At 42.6% G+C, this 19,415-nt stretch overlaps 1 protein-coding gene across 2 annotated transcripts in view; it reads left to right on the forward strand.

Annotated features, from left to right (window-relative positions):
• LOC135518211 (chromodomain Y-like protein) overlaps positions 1-19,210 on the forward strand; it is a 33,256-nt gene extending 14,046 nt beyond the window's left edge. Inside the window, exons 3-7 of one of the 2 annotated variants that reach the window (XM_064943199.1) lie at positions 5,404-5,669; positions 7,332-7,504; positions 10,948-11,158; positions 11,377-11,520; positions 13,656-19,210. In XM_064943199.1, coding sequence (XP_064799271.1) covers positions 5,404-5,669; positions 7,332-7,504; positions 10,948-11,158; positions 11,377-11,520; positions 13,656-13,814 — 953 coding nt within the window. In that variant the 3' untranslated portion in view covers positions 13,815-19,210. The remainder of the gene's footprint in view (positions 1-5,403; positions 5,670-7,331; positions 7,505-10,947; positions 11,159-11,376; positions 11,521-13,655) is intronic. The other variant, XM_064943208.1, reaches the window with a different exon arrangement.
• Positions 19,211-19,415: the final 205 nt, after the last annotated feature.

The raw sequence follows: 19,415 nt of genomic DNA on the forward strand, positions 1-19,415 counted from the left end.
TAGTCATCTCAACTTGCTCAATTTCCACATTATTTATTACAAGATTTCGTTGAGGTTTAGTGAGTGTTTTGTTCCAAATACAATGCTTTTAGTTTTAGAAATATTTAGGGCTAACTTATTCCTTGCCACCCACTCTGAAACTAACTGCAGCTCTTTTTTGAGTGTTGCAGTCATTTCAGCCAGTGTGTGTTTTCTAACTGAGTCTAAACTCCGGAACATTCAATATCGTCTTGGTAAGCAACTCCAGTGTGTATTTTCTAACTGATTTAGTCTAAACTCCGGAACATTCAATATCGTCTTGGTAAGCAACTCCAGTGTGTATTTGTCCTTGTGCAGCCACCATCATACTTGAAAATATGAAGTGGTACTCCGTGACGTGATGTTGGATTTGGTTCAAACATAACGCTTTTTATTCTGGGCATAGTTAATTTATTTTCCAAATGATTGGCAGTTTTACTTTAGTGCCTTATTGCAAACAGGATGCATGTCTTGTAATATGTTTTATTCTGTACCGGCTTCCTTCTTTTCACTCTGTCATTTGTTAGTATTGTGGAGTAACTACAGTGCATTTGGAAAGTATTCAGACCCCTTCACCTTTTCCACATTTTGTGACATTTTAAAAGCCTATCCTAAAAAATAAATGTCCCCCTCAATCTACACACAATACCCATAATAACAAAGCGTTAACAGGTTTTTAGAAATGTTTGCAAATGTAAACATTTTTAAACAAATACCATATTCACATACAAGTATTCAGCCCCTTTGCTATTCGACTTGAAATTGAGCTCAGGTGCATCCTGTTTCCATTAATAATCATTGCTGTTTCTACAACTTGATTGGTGTCCACCTGTGGTAAATTCAATTGATTGGACATGATATGGAAAGGCACACAACTGTCTATAAGGCCCCACAGTTGACCGTGCACGTCAGAGCAAAAACCAGGCAATGAGGTCGAAGGAATTGTCCGTAGAGGATTGTGTCGAGGCACAGATATGGCGAAACTAACCAAAAAATGTCTGCAGTATTGAAGGTCCCCAAGAAATGGAAGAAGTTTGGAGCAACCAAGACTCTTTCTAGAGCTGGCTGCCTGGCCAAACTGAGCAATCGGGGGAGAAGGGCCTTGGTCAGGGAGGTGACCAAGAACCCGATGCCGTCGGGGATACGCCAAATATGATTCACATTTTCAAACAGTCCAGATTTTCCAACGGGGCTATAGGGCGAGTTTTTTTTTCTCTCGCCTGATTAGCCTCATTTCACTGCCAAAAAATGTAATCATCTTGTGTTCAGCGAGATAACAACAGGTAGCCTAGTCAAACAATTAACATCCAGTCACATTAACCGTTACTCTCTCGTAGGAATTCCACTAACGGTCCATATGTAGCCAATATTGATGCTGCTGTAAGGCCCATGTCCATAGAAACACATACCAGCTCTACTGGTAGTACTGCTACGACCAGCAGCACTGCAGCTGTCCATGACAAGTTGTTCTGCTTCCACGAGCACATCCAATGCTAGCATCAGTAATTCTACATTTGTTGTTAGCCAGCATGGACACTGACAGTTGTGAAATGGATGCGGACGAAGAGCTACTGCCCCCTTACCCGGGAAAGCACCAAACAACAGACATGGATGTTGGACCATCGAAGAGTTGCAAATATGATGAACTACATTGATTTGGGGTTCACTTATATTGGGAGTAGTGCCTTTCCTCAGCCACAGTACTCTTGCACATAGTGTGTTATATCTCACAACTCGATGAAACCTTCACTCTTGCACAAGCATTTAGAAACAAAACATGCCACGGGAGTTTTTTGAGCAAGAATTAAGATGACTTTCGAGTAGTAAGACATGTATAAAAGCAACAGATACTCTTAATAAGAAGGGGCTAGAGGAGTCTTATATTGTGAGCTACCGAGTGGCTGGGACAGGCAAGTCCCTTACTATTGTGTAGGACTTAATTCTTCCTGATGCCGCAGATATGGCTGGGGCCAAAGCTGGGGAAAAGGCCCCAAAAAACTATACAGACAATGACTTCATCAAACACTGTTTCACGACGCATCAGTGACATGGCAGGAGATGTTTTGAAACAGTTAATGCTTCGCATACAAGCCAGTGAATTCTATGCGTTACAGCTGGATGAGTCAACAGACATGGCGGTCCTGGCACAGTTCCTGGTATATGTCCGTTACGTTCATGGGGGGTCAATTAAGGAAGACTTCCTCTTCTACAAACCACTGGAAACCAGGACAACAGGAGAGGATATTTTTAAAGTAATGGACAGCTTTGTGACATCAAATGGACTGGTGGTCAAGATGTGTTGGTATCTGTACTGATGGCGCAAAAGCCATGACAGGGAGACATAGTGGAGTAGTAACGCGTGTGCAAGCAGTTGCTCCCGACGCCACTTGGTTACACTGCAGCATCCACCGAGAGGCTCTTGCTGCAAAGGGAATGCCTGACAGCTTGAAAGACATTTGGACACTACAGTGAAAACGGCTAACTTTTTTCTGCACTATGCAATGATATGGGCAGCAACCATGTAACGCTTTTACAACATACAGAAGTGTGCTGGTTATCAAGGGGTACATTTATTTTTTTATTGAGAGACTAGCTCATTTTACTGACCATAATTTTCACTTGTCTGACCGCTTGCATGATGACGAGTTTCTCACACAACTGTCCTATCTTGGGTGATGTTTTTTCTGGCCTGAATGATCTGAATCTAGGATTAGAGACTCTCCGCAACTATACATATTCAATGTGCTGGACAAAATTGAGGCCATGATTAAGAAGTTGGAGCTCTTCTGTCTGCATTAACTAGGACAACATATAGGTTTTTTTGTGTGCAAATGAAGTCAAGCTTACGAACAATGTCAAATGTGATATAGCGAAGCACCTGAGTGAGTTGGGTGCGCAATTACGCAGGTACTTTCCCATAATGGACGACACAAACAACCCAAAGAACTGGATTCGTTATCCCTTTCATGCCCTGCCTCCAGTTCACTTAACGATATCTGAACAAGAGCCTCATCAAAATTGCAACAAGCGGTTCTGTGAAAATGTTATCAGAATTTACTGCCAGATATGGCTGCGCTGAGTTTCCTGCTTTGGCAAATCTCGCTGTTAAAACACTGATGCCCTTTGCAACCATGTTACCTATATGATAGTGGATTCTTGGCACTGACTAGCATGAAAACGAAATCCAGGCACAGACTGTGTGGAAAATTATTTAAGACAGAGACTCCAATACAACCCAACATTGCAGAGTTATTTACATCCTTTCAAGCACACCCTTCTCATTCACAATTTGATGAGAAAATAAGGTTTTATGTAAGATTAACTAAATAAAGAGCAAAATTATTATTATTTGTGCCCTGGTCCAATAAGAGCTCTTTGTCACAGCCCGGCTCGTGGGAAGTGACGAACTTCTTATGTTTAATTAATGTATCGTATAGTGTGTGTGGCAGGCTTACAATGGTGGCAAACAAACAATATTTGAGAGTGTGCTGACCCTGGAGCTAGAGGGGGTACGCAGCTGGAGGTTGAATGTTTGAAGGGGTACGGAACTATAAAAAGTTTGGGAACTACGGATCTATGCAGCACTCCACCAATCAGGCCTTTATGGTAGAGTGGCCAGATGGAAGCTGCTCCTCAGTAAAAGGCACATGAGACAGCCTGCTTGGAGTTGCCAAACGGCACCTAAAGGACTCTCAGGCCATGAGAAACATTCTCTGGTCTGATAAAACCAAAATGTAACTCTTTGGCCTGAATGCCAAGTGTCACGTCTGGAGGAAACCAGGCCAATACCATCCCTACAGTGACGCATGTTGGTGGCAGCATCATGCTGTGGGGATGTTTTTCAACGGCAGGGACTGGGAGACTAGTCAGGATCGAGAGAGAGATGAACGGAGCAAAGTACAGGGAGATCCTTAATGAAAACCTGCCCCAGAGCGCTCAGGGCCTCAGACCGGGGCGAAGGTTCACCTTCCAACAGGACAACAACCCTAAGTACACAGCCAAGACAAAGGAGTGGCTTTGGAACAAGTATCGTAATGTCCTTGAGTGGTCCAGCCAGAGCCTGAACTAGAACCCGGTCGAACATCTTTGGAGAGACCTGAAAATAGACTTTGGGGGGGCTTTACTTGGCTCATTGCGCTCTAGCAACTGCTTGTGGCGGGCCGGGCGCCTCCATGCTGGTTTCCGGGTTAAGCAGGTGGTGTTAAGGACTGCGGTTTGGTGGGTCATGACTCGACCTTCGCCTCCCCTGAGCCCATTGGAGAATTGGAGCAATGAGACAAGATCATAATTGAAATTTGATATTTTTTTATGGTTGAATTAATAAACTAAACTAGCCAAGAAGACTCTGTAATCACTGACAAAGGTGCTTCAAAGTACTGAGTAAATGGTCTGAATACTTATGTAAATGTGATACTTTTAAAACAAAACAGCAAGATTTTTAAATTTAAAAAAACATTGCTTTTTCATTATGGGATATTGTTTGTAGATTGGGGGGGTAAAAACATTTTAATCCATTTTATTTATATACATTTGCAAAAAATCTAAACCTGTTTTTGCTTTGTCATAATGGGGTATTGTTGCCATTAAAGGGTTTGAATACTTATTGACTGCAGACATTTCAGCACTTCCTTTTAGGAAATTTTACAAATTAATTAAACAATTCCACTTTGCTATTATGGAGTAGTGTGTGTGTGTGTGTGTGTAGGCCAGTGAAAACATGTCAATTGATTCCATTTAAAATTCCGGCTCTAACGCAAGAAAATGTGGAAGAAGTCCCGGGGGTGTGAATAGTTTTCTGAAGACACTGTAGGTCTGGAAAGGGCCTAAAATGGCCACTTTCATCATGATTTCATAGAAAAGGATTGTTTGATACGAATGTAAAAAACATGTGTAACATCCTTCCTCCCAGTTTCTATCTGAGAATTGCCAGAACAATCTGAGATGCCAAAAATATTTTCTGCTCCCGCTGGCATGTAATCGTCCTCTAGGCTTTTTCAATAGACTTCAATAACTGTTGTTGTGATATATACTGAACCTAGGTCTCGGTGAATTAAGATGTTAGAAGTAGTTTGAGGATTTTTTAAAATATGTAGCCTACAACTTCTCGCTCTGGTCTAAGTAGACCACAATCGCAGAGGTGAGTGATTGTGGACATTGCCATGCAAACAGAGTTCTTTACAATGTTGTTTCTTCCCCTTCTCCACAAACAAATGAGTACACAGTTATGTCAATTAAGTCAGTTGGTGGACTGTTCATCTGCTGTTGAGTAGAACCTAAGTAAACCATTCAGGTAGTACCAAAGATTTAATTTACCTGGTTATTTAAACAGACCATGTTAAAGGCTGTGTCACCATTATATTTTGTCACCATTTTTTTATCCACCAGGTACATCAACACTCATGGAGGCTCTGGCGGCCAATGGGACAGCTAGCCTGCAGAGTGCAGTGGCAGGAGTCACTGCAGTCTCCGGGGTGGCCGGGAAACGGCGCTTCGAGGAGCAGCGCTCAGTCTTCGACAAGCGCCTTCGGTTCAGCGTCCGGCAGACTGAGAGTGCCTACCGCTACAGGGACCTTGTCGTCAAGAAGCAGGATGGCTTCACCCACATCCTGCTCTCCACCAAGTCCTCGGAGAACAACTCACTTAACCCCGATGTGAGTCATGCCTGTCTTGTCTTTGCCCTAACAAAAATTGTTACACTTCTGATCTTGTGTGAAGATAATGTTTTATACACTGATCTTTACAGGAAGCCTACTGATCGTAACAGTTTGTTGAGGGCTGATAGTTGTCACCCACTTCCCTTGAAAAACAGTTTGCCCTACAGCCAATTCTGTCGAATCAAAAGAATTTGCAAAAAACAGTCCGATTTCGACAGAAATATGGCTGAGACGCAAAGCAAGTTCAAGGAGAGGGGCTACAAGAATGATCAGATTAATATTGCCATTGAGAAAATTCAAAACAAAACGAGACATGACCTTTTTAAGGTAAGTCTCGCAAAAAGACGCATTCTTGCGTTCTAACTACCCGTTATTCAAAGTGCTCTGAACAAATTTAAGGGAATTGTTCAAACATTGGTACATCCTAAAATTCGATGATAGTCTTGGTAATGTGTTTTCGGACCTTCCCTTGGTCGTATTCTCGCGGGGCAGAAATCTCAGAGACCAATTGGCACACTGATTTACCACCACAAGATATTCCTGAACAACGTCTATTTGCACCCCTACTGGATGGAAATTACAAGTGTAATGGCTGTGCTCAATGCAATGGCACTTATAAATGTAGATCCTTCAAACACCCACAAACAGGGAAATCGATCCCAATAAAAGGTGTTATTACGTGCTCCACTAAGGCAGTTATTTATCTTTGACTTGTCCTTGTGGTAAAAATGATGTAGGTAAAACAAAGCGCGAATTTAAAGTACGTATCTCAGAGCACCGTAGCACCATTAGGTGTAAAAACTTGACTTATCCAGTTGCGGCCCACTTCTTGGAGGCAGGCCACTCGATTTTGTCTCTGCGTTATATTGGCATCGAACATGTCACCCTCCCTAGGAGAGGGGGTGACCTTGATAATTTATTGTTAAAACGAGAGGCTGCCTGGATCTTTAATTTAAAGACCCTTGCGCCCTTCGGTCTCAACGTAGACTTTGATCTGAAGCCATTCTTGTGATTATTGTGACTTTGCCATTGTAATTGTGTGTAAGCTTGTGTAGTCAAATTAATCTATGATCGTATGCTATCCATTTGTTTGTATGCTGTTCTTTGTATGACATTTTAATATTTGATTATTAACCAATGATATTAGGCCACTCCTGGCCATGATTACAGACACCTGTGTCCTTTGACACTATATAAACGAGTCATCCCGCAGTGCTTGTGATTATACCCTGATGAAGACAGCTTGGCTGTCGAAACGTTGGTATTAAATTTTTGCATCTGAGCTCCAAGAGTGTGCGGCACTCATTTTTATTTTCAAGTTTCTACTCCGCTAGCCAGCACCTCGTCTTTGTAGGTGTGCGTTTCTTTCTTTTTCTTCTACACTGTATGACAGGCCAAAAATAGTAGTACTTCATTGTTTAGTTATGCCAACTTTTCCAAACAATTGGTAGTCAAATATAAATGTATGCAAAATATCTGAAACGAAAGTCAAATACTGGTCCTATAAAAAATATTGGGTTGGTGTCCTGGATTAAGCCTTGTACTGTACCAAAAATGTATTTCCAATATTAACTCCATCTAAAGTGCTTCTTAATCTCAGACTAAGCTTCATCTGTGTCTAGGTAATTGGCCTAATTGTCTCCCTCATGGCTGCCTCAGGTGATGAAGGAGATGCAGAGTGCCATGGCCACAGCAGCGGCAGACGACAGCAAGCTGGTCCTGCTGAGCGCCGTGGGTAGCATCTTCTGCTTCGGCCTGGACTTCATCTACTTCATTAGACTGCTCACCGACGACCGCAAGAAGGAGAGCATCAAGATGGCTGAGACCATTAGGTAGGTCAGAAGGGTGTACTTTTGTTTTCTATTTTGTATGTGGATTGTTTTCAGAGGGAAAAAAAAGAAATGAAAACAAAAACTTTGTCCCTTTCTGACGTTTGAAGGCTCACGTTGGCCCTTTCTCGATTGTCTAAAAATGTGTCGTGTCCTTGTCCCTCTTACATCATCTGCACTGACTGGAGAAAACAAAATGGTGGAATGGTTGATTTCATCTCTGGTCAGTTCTTTCAGATCAGTGCAAGTGACAGATTTGTAGACAATTGTCTCGAATAATCGGTTATTTTGAACAGGTGGAATAAATGATGAGTAGAACGTTAGCTGTGTGTTGTAGGGGCAGTCTTTGTAATAAAAAACATAAGGCATTGTGATGCCCGAATGAAATTACTGGGAGTTTATACAGTTGAGGTTGGAATCATTGAAACTCGTTTTTCAACCACTCCACAAATTTCTTGTAAACGAACTATAGTTTTGGCAAGCCGGTTAGGACACAAGTCATTTTTCCAACAATTGTTTAGACAGATTGTTTCACTTATAACTCAATGTATCACAATTCCAGTGGGTCAGAAGTTGACTGTGCCTTTAAACAGCTTGGAGAATTCAAGAAAATTATGTCATGGCTTTAGAAGCTTCTGATTGACATCATTTGAGTCAATTGGAGGTGTATCTGTGGATGTATTTCAAGGCCTACCTTCAAACTCAGTGCCTCTTTGCTTGACATCATGGGGAAATCAAAAGATATCCAAGACCTCAGAAAAAAAATTGTAGACCTCCACAAGTCTGGTTCACCCTTGGGAGCAATTTCCAAATGCCTGGAGGTACCACGTTCATCTGTACAAACAATAGTACGCAAGTATAAACACCATGGGACGACCCAGCCGTCATACCGCTCAGGAAGGAGACGCGTTCTGTCTCCTAGAGATGATCTACTTTGGTACGAAAAGAACAACCGCAAAGGACCTTGTGAAGATGCTGGAGGAAACGGGTACAAAAGTATCTATATCCACTGTAAAACGAGTCCTAGATCGACATCTATCAGCAAGGAAGAAGCCACTGGTCCAAAACCGCCATAAAAAAGCCAGACTACGGTTTGCAACTGCACATGGGGACAATGATCGTACTTTTTGTAGAAATGGCCTCTGGTCTGATGAAACAAAACTGTTTGGCCATAATGACCATCATGTATGGAGGTAAAGGGGGGGGGCTTGCAAGCCGAAGAACACCATCCCAACCGTGAAGCACAGGGGTGGCAGCATCATGTTATGGGGGTGCTTTGCTGCAGGAGGGACTGGTGCACTTACAAAATAGATTAAATTATGTGGATATATTGAAGCAACATCTCAAGACCTCAGTCAGGAATTAAAAGCTTGGTCGCAAATGTGGTTTCCATATGGACAATGACCCCAATCATACTTCCAAAGTTGTGGCAAAATGGCTTAAGGATAACAAAGTCAAGGTATTTGAGTGGCCATCACAAAACCCTGACCTCAATCCTATAGAAAATTTGTGGGCAGAACTGAAAAGGTGTGTGCAAGCAAGGAGACCTACAAACCTGACTTGGTCACACCAGCTCTGTCAGGAGGAATGGGACAAAATTCACCCAACTTATTGTGGGAAGCTTGTGGAAGGCTACCCGAAATGTTTGACCCAAGTTAAACAATTGAATGGCAATGCTACCAAATATTAATTGAGTCTATGTAATCTTCTGACCCAGAATGTGAATGAAAGAAATAAAAGCTGAAATAAACCATTCTCTCCTATTGTTCTGACATTTCATGTTCTTAAAATAAAGTGGTGAGCCTAACTGACCTAAGACAGGGAATTTTTACTAGGATTAAATGTCAGGAATTGTGAAACTTGAGTTTAAATGTGTTTGGCTAAGGTGTATGTAAACTTCTGACGTATATGGAGTGTGTGCCACTTTATTTTGATTTAGTTTAGTCTTTGTAAGAATGCTGTTCATCGACTACAGCTCGGCATTTAACACCATAGTACCCTCCAAGCTCGTCATCAATCTCGAGACCCCCGCCCTGTGCAACTGGGTACTGGACTTCCTGACGGGCCGCCCCCAGGGGGTGAGGGTAGGCAACAACATCTCCACCCCGCTGATCCTCAACACTGGGGCCCCACAAGAGTGCGTTCTGAGCCCTCTCCTGTACTCCCTGTTCACCCATGACTGCGTGGCCACACACGCCTCCAACTCAATCATCAAGTTTGCGGACGACACAACAGTGGTAGGCTTGATAACCAACAACGACGAGACAGCCTACAGGGAGGAGGTGAGGGCCCTCGGAGTGTGGTGTCAGGAAAATAACCTCTCACTCAACGTCAACAAAACAAAGGAGATGATTGTGGACTTCAGGAAACAACAGAGGGAACACCCCCCTATCCACATCGATGGAACAGTAGTGGAGAGGGTAGTAAGTTTTAAGTTCCTCGGCATACACATCACAGACAAACTGAATTGGTCCACCCACACAGACAGCATCGTGAAGAAGGCGCAGCAGCGCCTCTTCAACCTCAGGAGGCTGAAGAAATTCGGCTTGTCACCAAAAGCACTCACAAACTTCTACAGATGCACAATCGAGAGCATCCTGGCGGGCTGTATCACCGCCTGGTACGGCAACTGCTCCGCCCACAACCGTAAGGCTCTCCAGAGGGTAGTGAGGTCTGCACAACGCATCACTGGGGGCAAACCACCTGCCCTCCAGGACACCTACACCACCCGATGTCCCAGGAAGGCCATAAAGATCATCAAGGACAACAACCACACGAGCCACTGCCTGTTCACCCTGCTATCATCCAGAAGGCGAGGTCAGTACAGGTGCATCAAAGCAGGGACCGAGAGACTGAAAAACAGCTTCTATCTCAAGGCCATCAGACTGTTAAACAGCCACCACTAACATTGAGTGGCTGCTGCCAACACACTGACTCAACTCCAGCCACTTTAATAATGGGAATTGATGGGAAATTATGTAAAATATCACTAGCCACTTTAAACAATGCTACCTAATATAATGTTTACATACCCTACATTATTCATCTCATATGTATATACTGTACTCTATCATCTACTGCATCTTTATGTAATACATGTATCACTAGCCACTTTAACTATGCCACTTTGTTTACATACTCATCTCATATGTATACTGTACTCGATACCATCTCGATACCATCTACTGTATTTTGCCTATGCCGCTCTGTACCATCACTCATTCATATATCTTTATGTACATATTCTTTATCCCTTTACACTTGTGTGTGTGTGTATATAAGATAGTAGTTTTGGAATTGTTAGCTAGATTACTCGTTGGTTATTACTGCATTGTCGGAACTAGAAGCATTTCGCTACACTCGCATTAACATCTGCTAACCATGTGACAAATAAGATTTGATGCCACAGAAGACGGTTATGCAGACAGTCTCATCTCCATCCTCAGGACATTCGTGAACACATTCATCCAATTCAAGAAGCCCATCATCGTAGCCGTGAATGGACCGGCGGTGGGCCTCGGAGCCTCTATCCTCCCGCTGTGTGACGTTGTCTGGGCCAACGAGAAATCCTGGTTTCAGACGCCCTATACCACCTACGGACAGACACCCGACGCTTGCGCCTCCCTCACCTTCCCTCGCATCATGGGCGTGGCCTCGGTGAGTTCATACGGCATTGTCTGAAAATCCGAGGGGGAGTGGTCCAGATGTAGTGGGGAACTATTTAAGTGGAGCACTCACTGGGCTGGTTTTCCTGCCATGGAGAATATCCTGTCAGTGGGACAGCCCCACTCCCTTTTAAACTATTAATACTATTACCATACCAGTACTTTTTCCTGCTTAACCCCATCCTCTCCCCTACTCTTGTCTTCTCCCAGGCCAATGAGATGTTGCTGAGTGGGCGGAAGCTGACAGCCCAGGAGGCCTGCGCTAAAGGCCTCGTGTCCCAGGTGCTGTGGCCCGGGACTTTCACTCAGGAGGTGATGGTTCGCATTAGGGAGCTAGTCACTTGTAATTCAGTTGTAAGTCATCCTTTTCATTTTATTTTGAATTGTTTTTATATTTTGTGGCGTCTCTTTTCCACACAGTATGACCCTGCCCCTCTCCCTCACTTTGGTCTTTTGTTCTCTTGCTTTTTATGTCTCATCAAAAAACATTTTCCCACTGACACTCATTTACAGTGCCTTCGGAAAGTATTCAGACCACACATTGTTACGTTAGTTTTATTCTAAAATTGATTTTTTTTTAAATTCCCTGCAACCTACAAACAATACCCCATAATGAAAAGCAGTCGTTTTTTTTGCAAATACGTTTTTGTTTTTAAAATTATCACATTTACATAAGTGTTCAGACCCTTTACTCAGTACTTTGTTGAAACACCTTTGTCAGCGATTACAGCCTCAAGCCTTCTTGGGTATGACGCTATAAGCTTGGCCACCTGTATTGGGGGAGTTTCTCCCATTTTCCTCTGCAGATTCTCTCAAGCTGGATGGGGATCGTCACCGCACAGCTATTTTTAGGTCTCTCAAAAGATGTTAAATTGGGTTTAGGTCAGGGCTCGGGCTCAGAAGCTTGTCCCGAAGCCACTCCTGCGTTGTCTTGACTGTGTGCTTAGGGTGTTTGTCCTGTTGTAAGGCGAATCTTTGCCCCAGTCTGAGGACCTGAGCAGGTTTTCATCAAGGATTTTTGTACTTTGCTCCATTCATCTTTCCCTTGATCCTGACTCGACTTCCAGTCCCTGCCGCTGAAAAACATCACCACAGCATGATGCTGCCACCGCCAGGTTTCCTCCAGACATGATGCTTGGCATTCAATCTTGGTTTCATCAGACCAGAGAATCTCGTTTCTCATGGTCTTGAGTCTTTTAGGTGCCTTTTGGTAAGCTCCAAGCGGTCTGTCGTGCCTTTTACTGAGAATTGGCTTCTATCTGGCCACTCCACCATAAAGGCCTGATTGGTGGAGTGCTGCAGAGATGGTTGTCCTTCTGGAAGGTTCTCCCATCTCAAGAGGAAACTCTGGAGCTCTGTCGGTGACCATCAGGTTCTTGGTCACCTCCCTGACTAAGGCCCTTCTCTCCCAATTGCTCAGTTTGGCCGTGCGGCCAGCTCTAGAACGAGCCTTTAGGTTCCAAGCTTCCATTTAAGAATGTGTTCTTGGGGACCTTCAATGCTGCAGACATTGTTTGTCCTTCCCCAGATCTGTGCCTCGACAACAATCCTGGCTTGGTTTTTGCTCTGACATGCACTGTCAACTGTGGGACCTTATATAGACAGGTGTCTTTCTAAATCATGTCCAATCAAATTAATTGGCCACAGGTCAAGTTGACCAATCAAGTTGTCGGGACGTCAAGGATGATCAAAGGAAGTTGGATGCACCTGAGCTCAATTTGGAGTCTAATAGCAAAGGGTTTGAATACTTATGTAATTAAGGTATTTCTATATATATTTTCAAAAATGTATACATTTATTTTTGCTTTTGTCATTATGGGGTATTTTGTGTGTAGCTTGAGGATTTTTATTATTTAATCGATTTTAGAATAAGGCTAACGTAACAAGGGGTCTGAATAGTTTCCAAATGCTCTGCACACACACACACTCTCCTAGCCGTAGTGTTCGCTTGAATTGTTATATTTTAGTCTCCCGGGATACCAGTATCACCATTTTTTTTGTCCATGGCAAAACAATTCAACAAAACGCAGTCCAAACTCTTTGGTCCATTTTTAAAAACCTTCCGTATGTAAAATATTGTGTGTCAAACTTGGAAAATAAATAAATGTGACTGGATGACAACATAATGATTTGTTTCCAACATTAGGGCTGTTTTCCTAAAGAAGTTAAATATGCTTTGTGTTTTGTTTCCTTGCCATGATACAAATGAGTATTGCGATACTGGTATCATCCTGGCCCTAACCAAGAGTGTGTTTTTAAATGAATATAATGCTTTTAGCAATACGTTAAATTGAGATCATGTCACCAATATCTGGATGTTATGGAATTTCTCCTGAATCTTTTCATTGTTGACAAAAAGGGGATCTTGTGTCATGTCCCAGAGTTAAATGTTAAACAAATCTATGCCAATATCCATATCCATAAGTCATATTCCTTTCCTTTTGCTTTTTTTTTGCCGGGTGGGGGGGGCTCTGTTTGTTGCACTGTAGGTCCTGCGGGAGTCCAAAGCACTGGTGCGAAACGCGAACCGGGCCGCCCTGGAGCAAGCCAATGAACGTGAGTGCGAGGCGCTGAAGAGAGTGTGGGGCTCTTCGCAAGGGGTGGACTCCATCCTCAAATACCTGCAGAAGAAGATTGATGAGTTTTAAGGAAAGCACGTATTCCCCCTACGTTCCCAAATAACCAGAAAAACATGGCACTAGCAGTGCATGGCGTTCAATCTGTAGCCTCTCAATATCCCACCATCCCTCTTGCATGTATGAGAGTACAGTGCATTCGGAAAGTATTCAGACCCCTTGACCTTTTCCGTTTTGTTACGTTACAACCTTATTCTAAAATGCATCAATTAAAAAAAAAAAAAATCCTCAATCTACAAACAATACCCCATAATGACAAAGCAAAAAGTAGTTTAGAAATTTTTGCACATTTATTACAAATAAACTACTGAAATATCCCATTTACGTAAGTATTCAGACCCTTTACTCAGTACTTTGTTGAAGCACGTTTGGCAGCGATTACAGCCTTGAGTCTTCTCTGGAGCAAGTTTTCATTGAGGATCTCTGTACTTTGCTCTGTCCATATTTCCCTCGATCCTGACTGATCTCCCAGTTCCTGCCGCGGAAAAACATCCCCACAGCATGATGCTGCCACCACCATGCTTCACCATAGGGATGGTGCCAGGTTTCCTCCAGATGTGATTCTTGGAATTTAGGCCAAAGAGTTCAACCTTGGTTTCATCAGACCAGAGAATATTGTTTCTCATGGTCTTTGAGAGTATAGGTGCCTTTTAGCACACTCCATAGCAGGCCGTCATGTGCCTTTTACTGATGAGTGGCTTCTGTCTGGCCACTACCATAAAGGTCTGATTGGTGGAGTAGTGCAGTGATGGCTGTCCTGCTGAAAGGATCTCCCAGCTTCACAGAGGAACTGTGGAGCTCTGTCAGTGAACATTGTGTTCTTGGTCACCTCCCTGACCAAGGCCCTTCTCTCCCGATTGCTCAGGTTGGCCGGGCACCAGCTTTAGGAAGAGTCTTGGTGGTTCCAAACTTCTTCCATTTAAGAATGATGGCGGCCACTGTGTTCTTGGACCTTCAATGGGTTCTCTGCTTCTCCGAGCTAGAGGCGTCACTACAGACCCTGGTTTGATTCCAGGCTATATCACAACCGGCTGTGATTGGGAGTCCCATAGGGCAGCACACAATTGGCCCAGCGTCGTCCAGGTTTGGCCGGGGTAGGCAGACATTGTAAATAAGAATGTATTCTTAACTGACTTGCCTAGTTAAATAAAATTTAAAAAATACTGCAGAAATTTTTGGTACCCTTCCCCAGATCTGTGCCTAGACACAATCCTGTCTCTGAGCTCAACGGACAATTCCTTTGACCTCATGGCTTGGCTTTTGCTCTGACATGCACTGTCAACTGTAGGACCTTTTTATATAGACAGGTGTGCCTTTCCAAATCATGTCCAATCGAGTGAACTTACAACCAGTGGACTCCAAGTTGAAGAAACATTTACATTTAAGTCATTTAGCAGACGCTCTTATCCAGAGCGACTTACAAATTGGTGAATTCACCTTCTGACATCAGTGGAACAGCCACTTTACAATAGTGCATCTAAATCATTTAAGGGGGGTGAGAAGGATTGCTTTATCCTATCCTAGGTATTCCTTGAAGAGGTGGGGTTTCAGGTGTCTCCGGAAGGTGGTGATTGACTCCGCTGTCCTGGCGTCGTGAGGGAGTTTGTTCCACCATTGGGGGGCCAGAGCAGCGAACAGTTTTGACTGGGCTGAGCGGGAACTGTACTTCCTCGGTGGTAGGGAGGCGAGCAGGCCAGAGGTGGATGAACGCAGTGCCCTTGTTTGGGTGTAGGGCCTGATCAGAGCCTGGAGGTACTGCGGTGCCGTTCCCCTCACAGCTCCGTAGGCAAGCACCATGGTCTTGTAGCGGATGCGAGCTTCAACTGGAAGCCAGTGGAGAGAGCGGAGGAGCGGGGTGACGTGAGATCAAGGATTATCAATGGAAATGGGATGCACCTGAGCTCAATTGAGTCTCATAGCAAAGGGTCTGAATACTTGTGTAAATAATCAGATTTTTATTTTGAATAAATTTAAACATTTCTAAACCTGTTTTTGCTTCGTCATTATGGGGTATTGTCGATTGCTGAGAAAAACATTTTATTTAATCAATTTTTAGAATAAGACTGTAAAAATGTGGAAAGTCAAGGGGTCTGAATATTTTCAGAAGGAACTGTATGTAATGACTTGTATGTGCACACATTGAAGGGGACCAGCTAAAAATAACATTTGTAGGCGTTCCTGCTAGACCTTTAAATCCCGCCTTCCTTGCATCCTGATAACCTTGTGTTGACCCTTTACCCAATAACCCTGACTTACGAAATACAATTTCCCATGCTGCATTACAGGTTCAACTAAATTGAAGGGATTGGAGGAGGAGAAGACATTGAATACACAATGTGTCTTACATAGCAGGGTATCTGTCCTACTCAGCTCGGGATTGATTTGAGTTGGATGTTGTATCAACATGGATCAGCATTTATTTATGACGTAACGAAAGAGCAAATGTAAACATTCAACAAAAACCCAAGCGACTTCCATTGTGGAGCTTTGCACTAAGATGTGATGCTCTGAACTCAATTAAGCTGTGTTGGAACTAACTCTTGGGAAAACAGTGTAGCCCAGTGGATTGGTGTCTTATTGGATTCTCTACATTAACTTTTTTCTTTAGACTCCTGTAAGACTTTCCATACAAAGGACTTATTGCTATTAAGTTGAATAGCGCCTGGGATTCAATCAAAGGCCCGTTGTTGATAATCGTAGAGCACTTCACTTTTGAAGGTTATTTACGCCCGAGACGCGATCTTCGAACGTCAGGGAAGTTTGTCAACAGTGTAGTGCCTTAACAACGTGCCTTTTAATTGAATCCGGTCCAAAGTCTGTCTCAGACTAACTTTTTTTAAAAGCTCTCGACTGTATTTAGGTTTGTCTAACTGATATAGTCTCTAGATATTTCACCCAGGTAGTCTTTTTATTTATCTTATTTGGCTTTGGGGACGGTATGTGCTACCAAACAGTTTCTATGGTAAATTATTTTGTTTTAAGTTAAGACTTTTATTAGAATATTATAATTAAATATTCTGCAGCTTCTGAATTATTCCTTCCATGAAACATGCCCGCAAGGGAGAGACAATTACAAGATTCTAATGCAATATTTGTATGCAGTTGTGATGAGGCTAGGGTACACATTAAGGCTCTAGCTAAGCTCCAAAGCAGTGCCTTGTCCTTTACTTATTTTTCCATGACTTCACAAATTGTGGGTTCTGATCTGACGCGATTATCAGTGAGAATAGCCTGTAATGTTATTGCAGTGAAATCGGGCCAATGCAGTGTGATAGTTTATGAAAACTATCCAAAAAAAAAGGCACATGCCAAGACATGTTTAATAAATACATCAGGGAAAACATGTCATTTCTCAGTACCATGAATATAGTACCATAAATACATCAGGCACATGCTTACCCTGATGTATTTGTTAAACATGTCTTGGCATGTGAGCCTTTTGGATAGTTAATATTCATGGTACTGATTTTAAAATGGTGGAAAATGTAATTATTTATATTGTCTGAAAGTATATGAAGTATTTAAATATTTAAAGTGCAGCTGGTTTGGACAAAGTAGTTTGTTTTTGAGTCATTGCTCATGGTTTGTAATTGCTGTTACTTCACATTTAAAAAAAAAAAATATATATATATATATATACCTCTTCTTGGGTCAGTCTCACTATCCAGGTCAGAATTCAGTTTTGGCATTCATACATACTGTGCACTCTGAAAGTATTCAGACCTTGACTTTCTCCACATTTGTTACATTACAGCCTTGTTCTAAAATGTATTTAATAGTCCCCCCCCATTCTACACTCCTCATAATGAAAAAGCAAAAACCGGTTTAGAATCTTAATTTATTACAAATAAACATAATTCACATTTACATAAGTATTCAAACTGTTGAAGCACCTTTGGCAGCGTTTACAGCCTCGAGTCTTCTTGGGTCTGACGTTACTAGCTTGGCACACCTGTATTTGGGGAATTTCTCCCACTCCATGGGGAGTGTCGATGCACAACCATTTTCAGGTCTCTCTAGAGATGTTCGATCGGGTTCAAGTCCGGGCCACTCAAGGACATTGAGACTTGTCATGAAGCCACTCATGCGTTGTCTTGGCTGGGTGCTTAAGGTGTTTGTCCTGTTAAAGGTGAACCTGCTGAGTAAGTCGCTCTGGATAAGAGCGTCTGCTAAATGACTTAAATGTAAATGTAAAATCAGGGGAGAAGGACCTTGATCAGGAACCTGATGGTCACTGGCAGAGCTCCAGAGTTCCTCTGTGGAGATGGGAAGATCTTCCAGAACGACAACCATCTCCGCAGCACTCCACCAATCAGGCCTTTATGGTAGAGTGGCCCGACAGAACCACTCCTCAGTAAAAGGCACGACAGCCCACTTGGTGTTTGCAAAAAGGCACCTAAAGGACTCTGATCATGATAAATATCAGGTTCTCTGGTCTGATGAAACCAAGAATGAATACTTTGGCCTGAATGCACCATGCCTACGGTGAAGCATAGTGGTGGCAGCATCATGCTGTGGGGATGTTTTTCAGCTTTAGGAAGACTCTTGATGGTTCCAAACTTCATTTAAGAATGATTGTGGACATTCAACTCTTTTTGGTACCCTTCCACAGATCTGTGACTTGACACAATCCTTCCTGTCTCTGGCCTCTACGGACCATTCCTTTTGACCTCATGGCTTGGTTTTTGCTCTGACATGCACTGTCAACTGTGGGACCTTATATAGACATGTTTGTGCATTTCCAAATCATGTTGAATCAATTGAATTTACCACAGGTGGACACCAATCAAGTTGTAGAAACCTCTCAAGGATGAGCAATGGAAACAGGATGCATCTGTGCTCAATTTCGAGTCTCGTAGCAAAGGGTCTGAATACTTGTCCTTTTACTCCTTTTAATACATTTGCAAACATTTCTAAAAACCAGTTTTTTGCTTTGTCTCATTATGGGGTATTGTGTGTAGTTTGAGGAAAAACTATGTATTTCATCAATTTGAGAATAAGGCTGTAAAGTAACAAAATGTGGAAAAAGTCGAGGGGTCTGAATACTTTCTGAATGCACCGTAGGTGGTGGGCTGTAGCAAGCTATCTGCTATAGTTTTTCAGATGATTGATTTATGAGGGGGGAAAACTAAGTAATTTATTTTAGAATAAGGCTGTAAAGTAACAAAATGTGGATAAAGTCAAGGGGTCTGAATACTTTCCGAATGCACTGTATAGGTATCCGATTGTTACCACTGCACATTTCATTCACATTACAGATTAAGGGCTGGATAACATTTAAAGATACTTTTTTTGTCTTTGACCTATACCCTCTCCAGGAAAGATGCAATCTGCCCCCAAATATTGTGCCTGATAAGCATGTCATATCTCCTTGTTTTATCTTGTTTCATTAAACATTTATCACTGAAGGCTGATTTAGAAATATTAGCAGCCATTTAACACTTGGACCAGAGTAGCTTAGTTAATGTATACATAAGATCACCCATACTGCACCTCCTCAACCCAATGTTTTAAGCATTTTTCTTGTTGACAAAAAGTGCAAGAGATTATTTAAACAATGTGTCTTATGTTAACACAGCATGATGCCAAGAGGCTTGTCTAGTCACACAGAAT

Source organism: Oncorhynchus masou, chromosome 3 (assembly GCF_036934945.1).
Source record: "Oncorhynchus masou masou isolate Uvic2021 chromosome 3, UVic_Omas_1.1, whole genome shotgun sequence".
Lineage (NCBI taxonomy): Eukaryota > Metazoa > Chordata > Actinopteri > Salmoniformes > Salmonidae > Oncorhynchus > Oncorhynchus masou.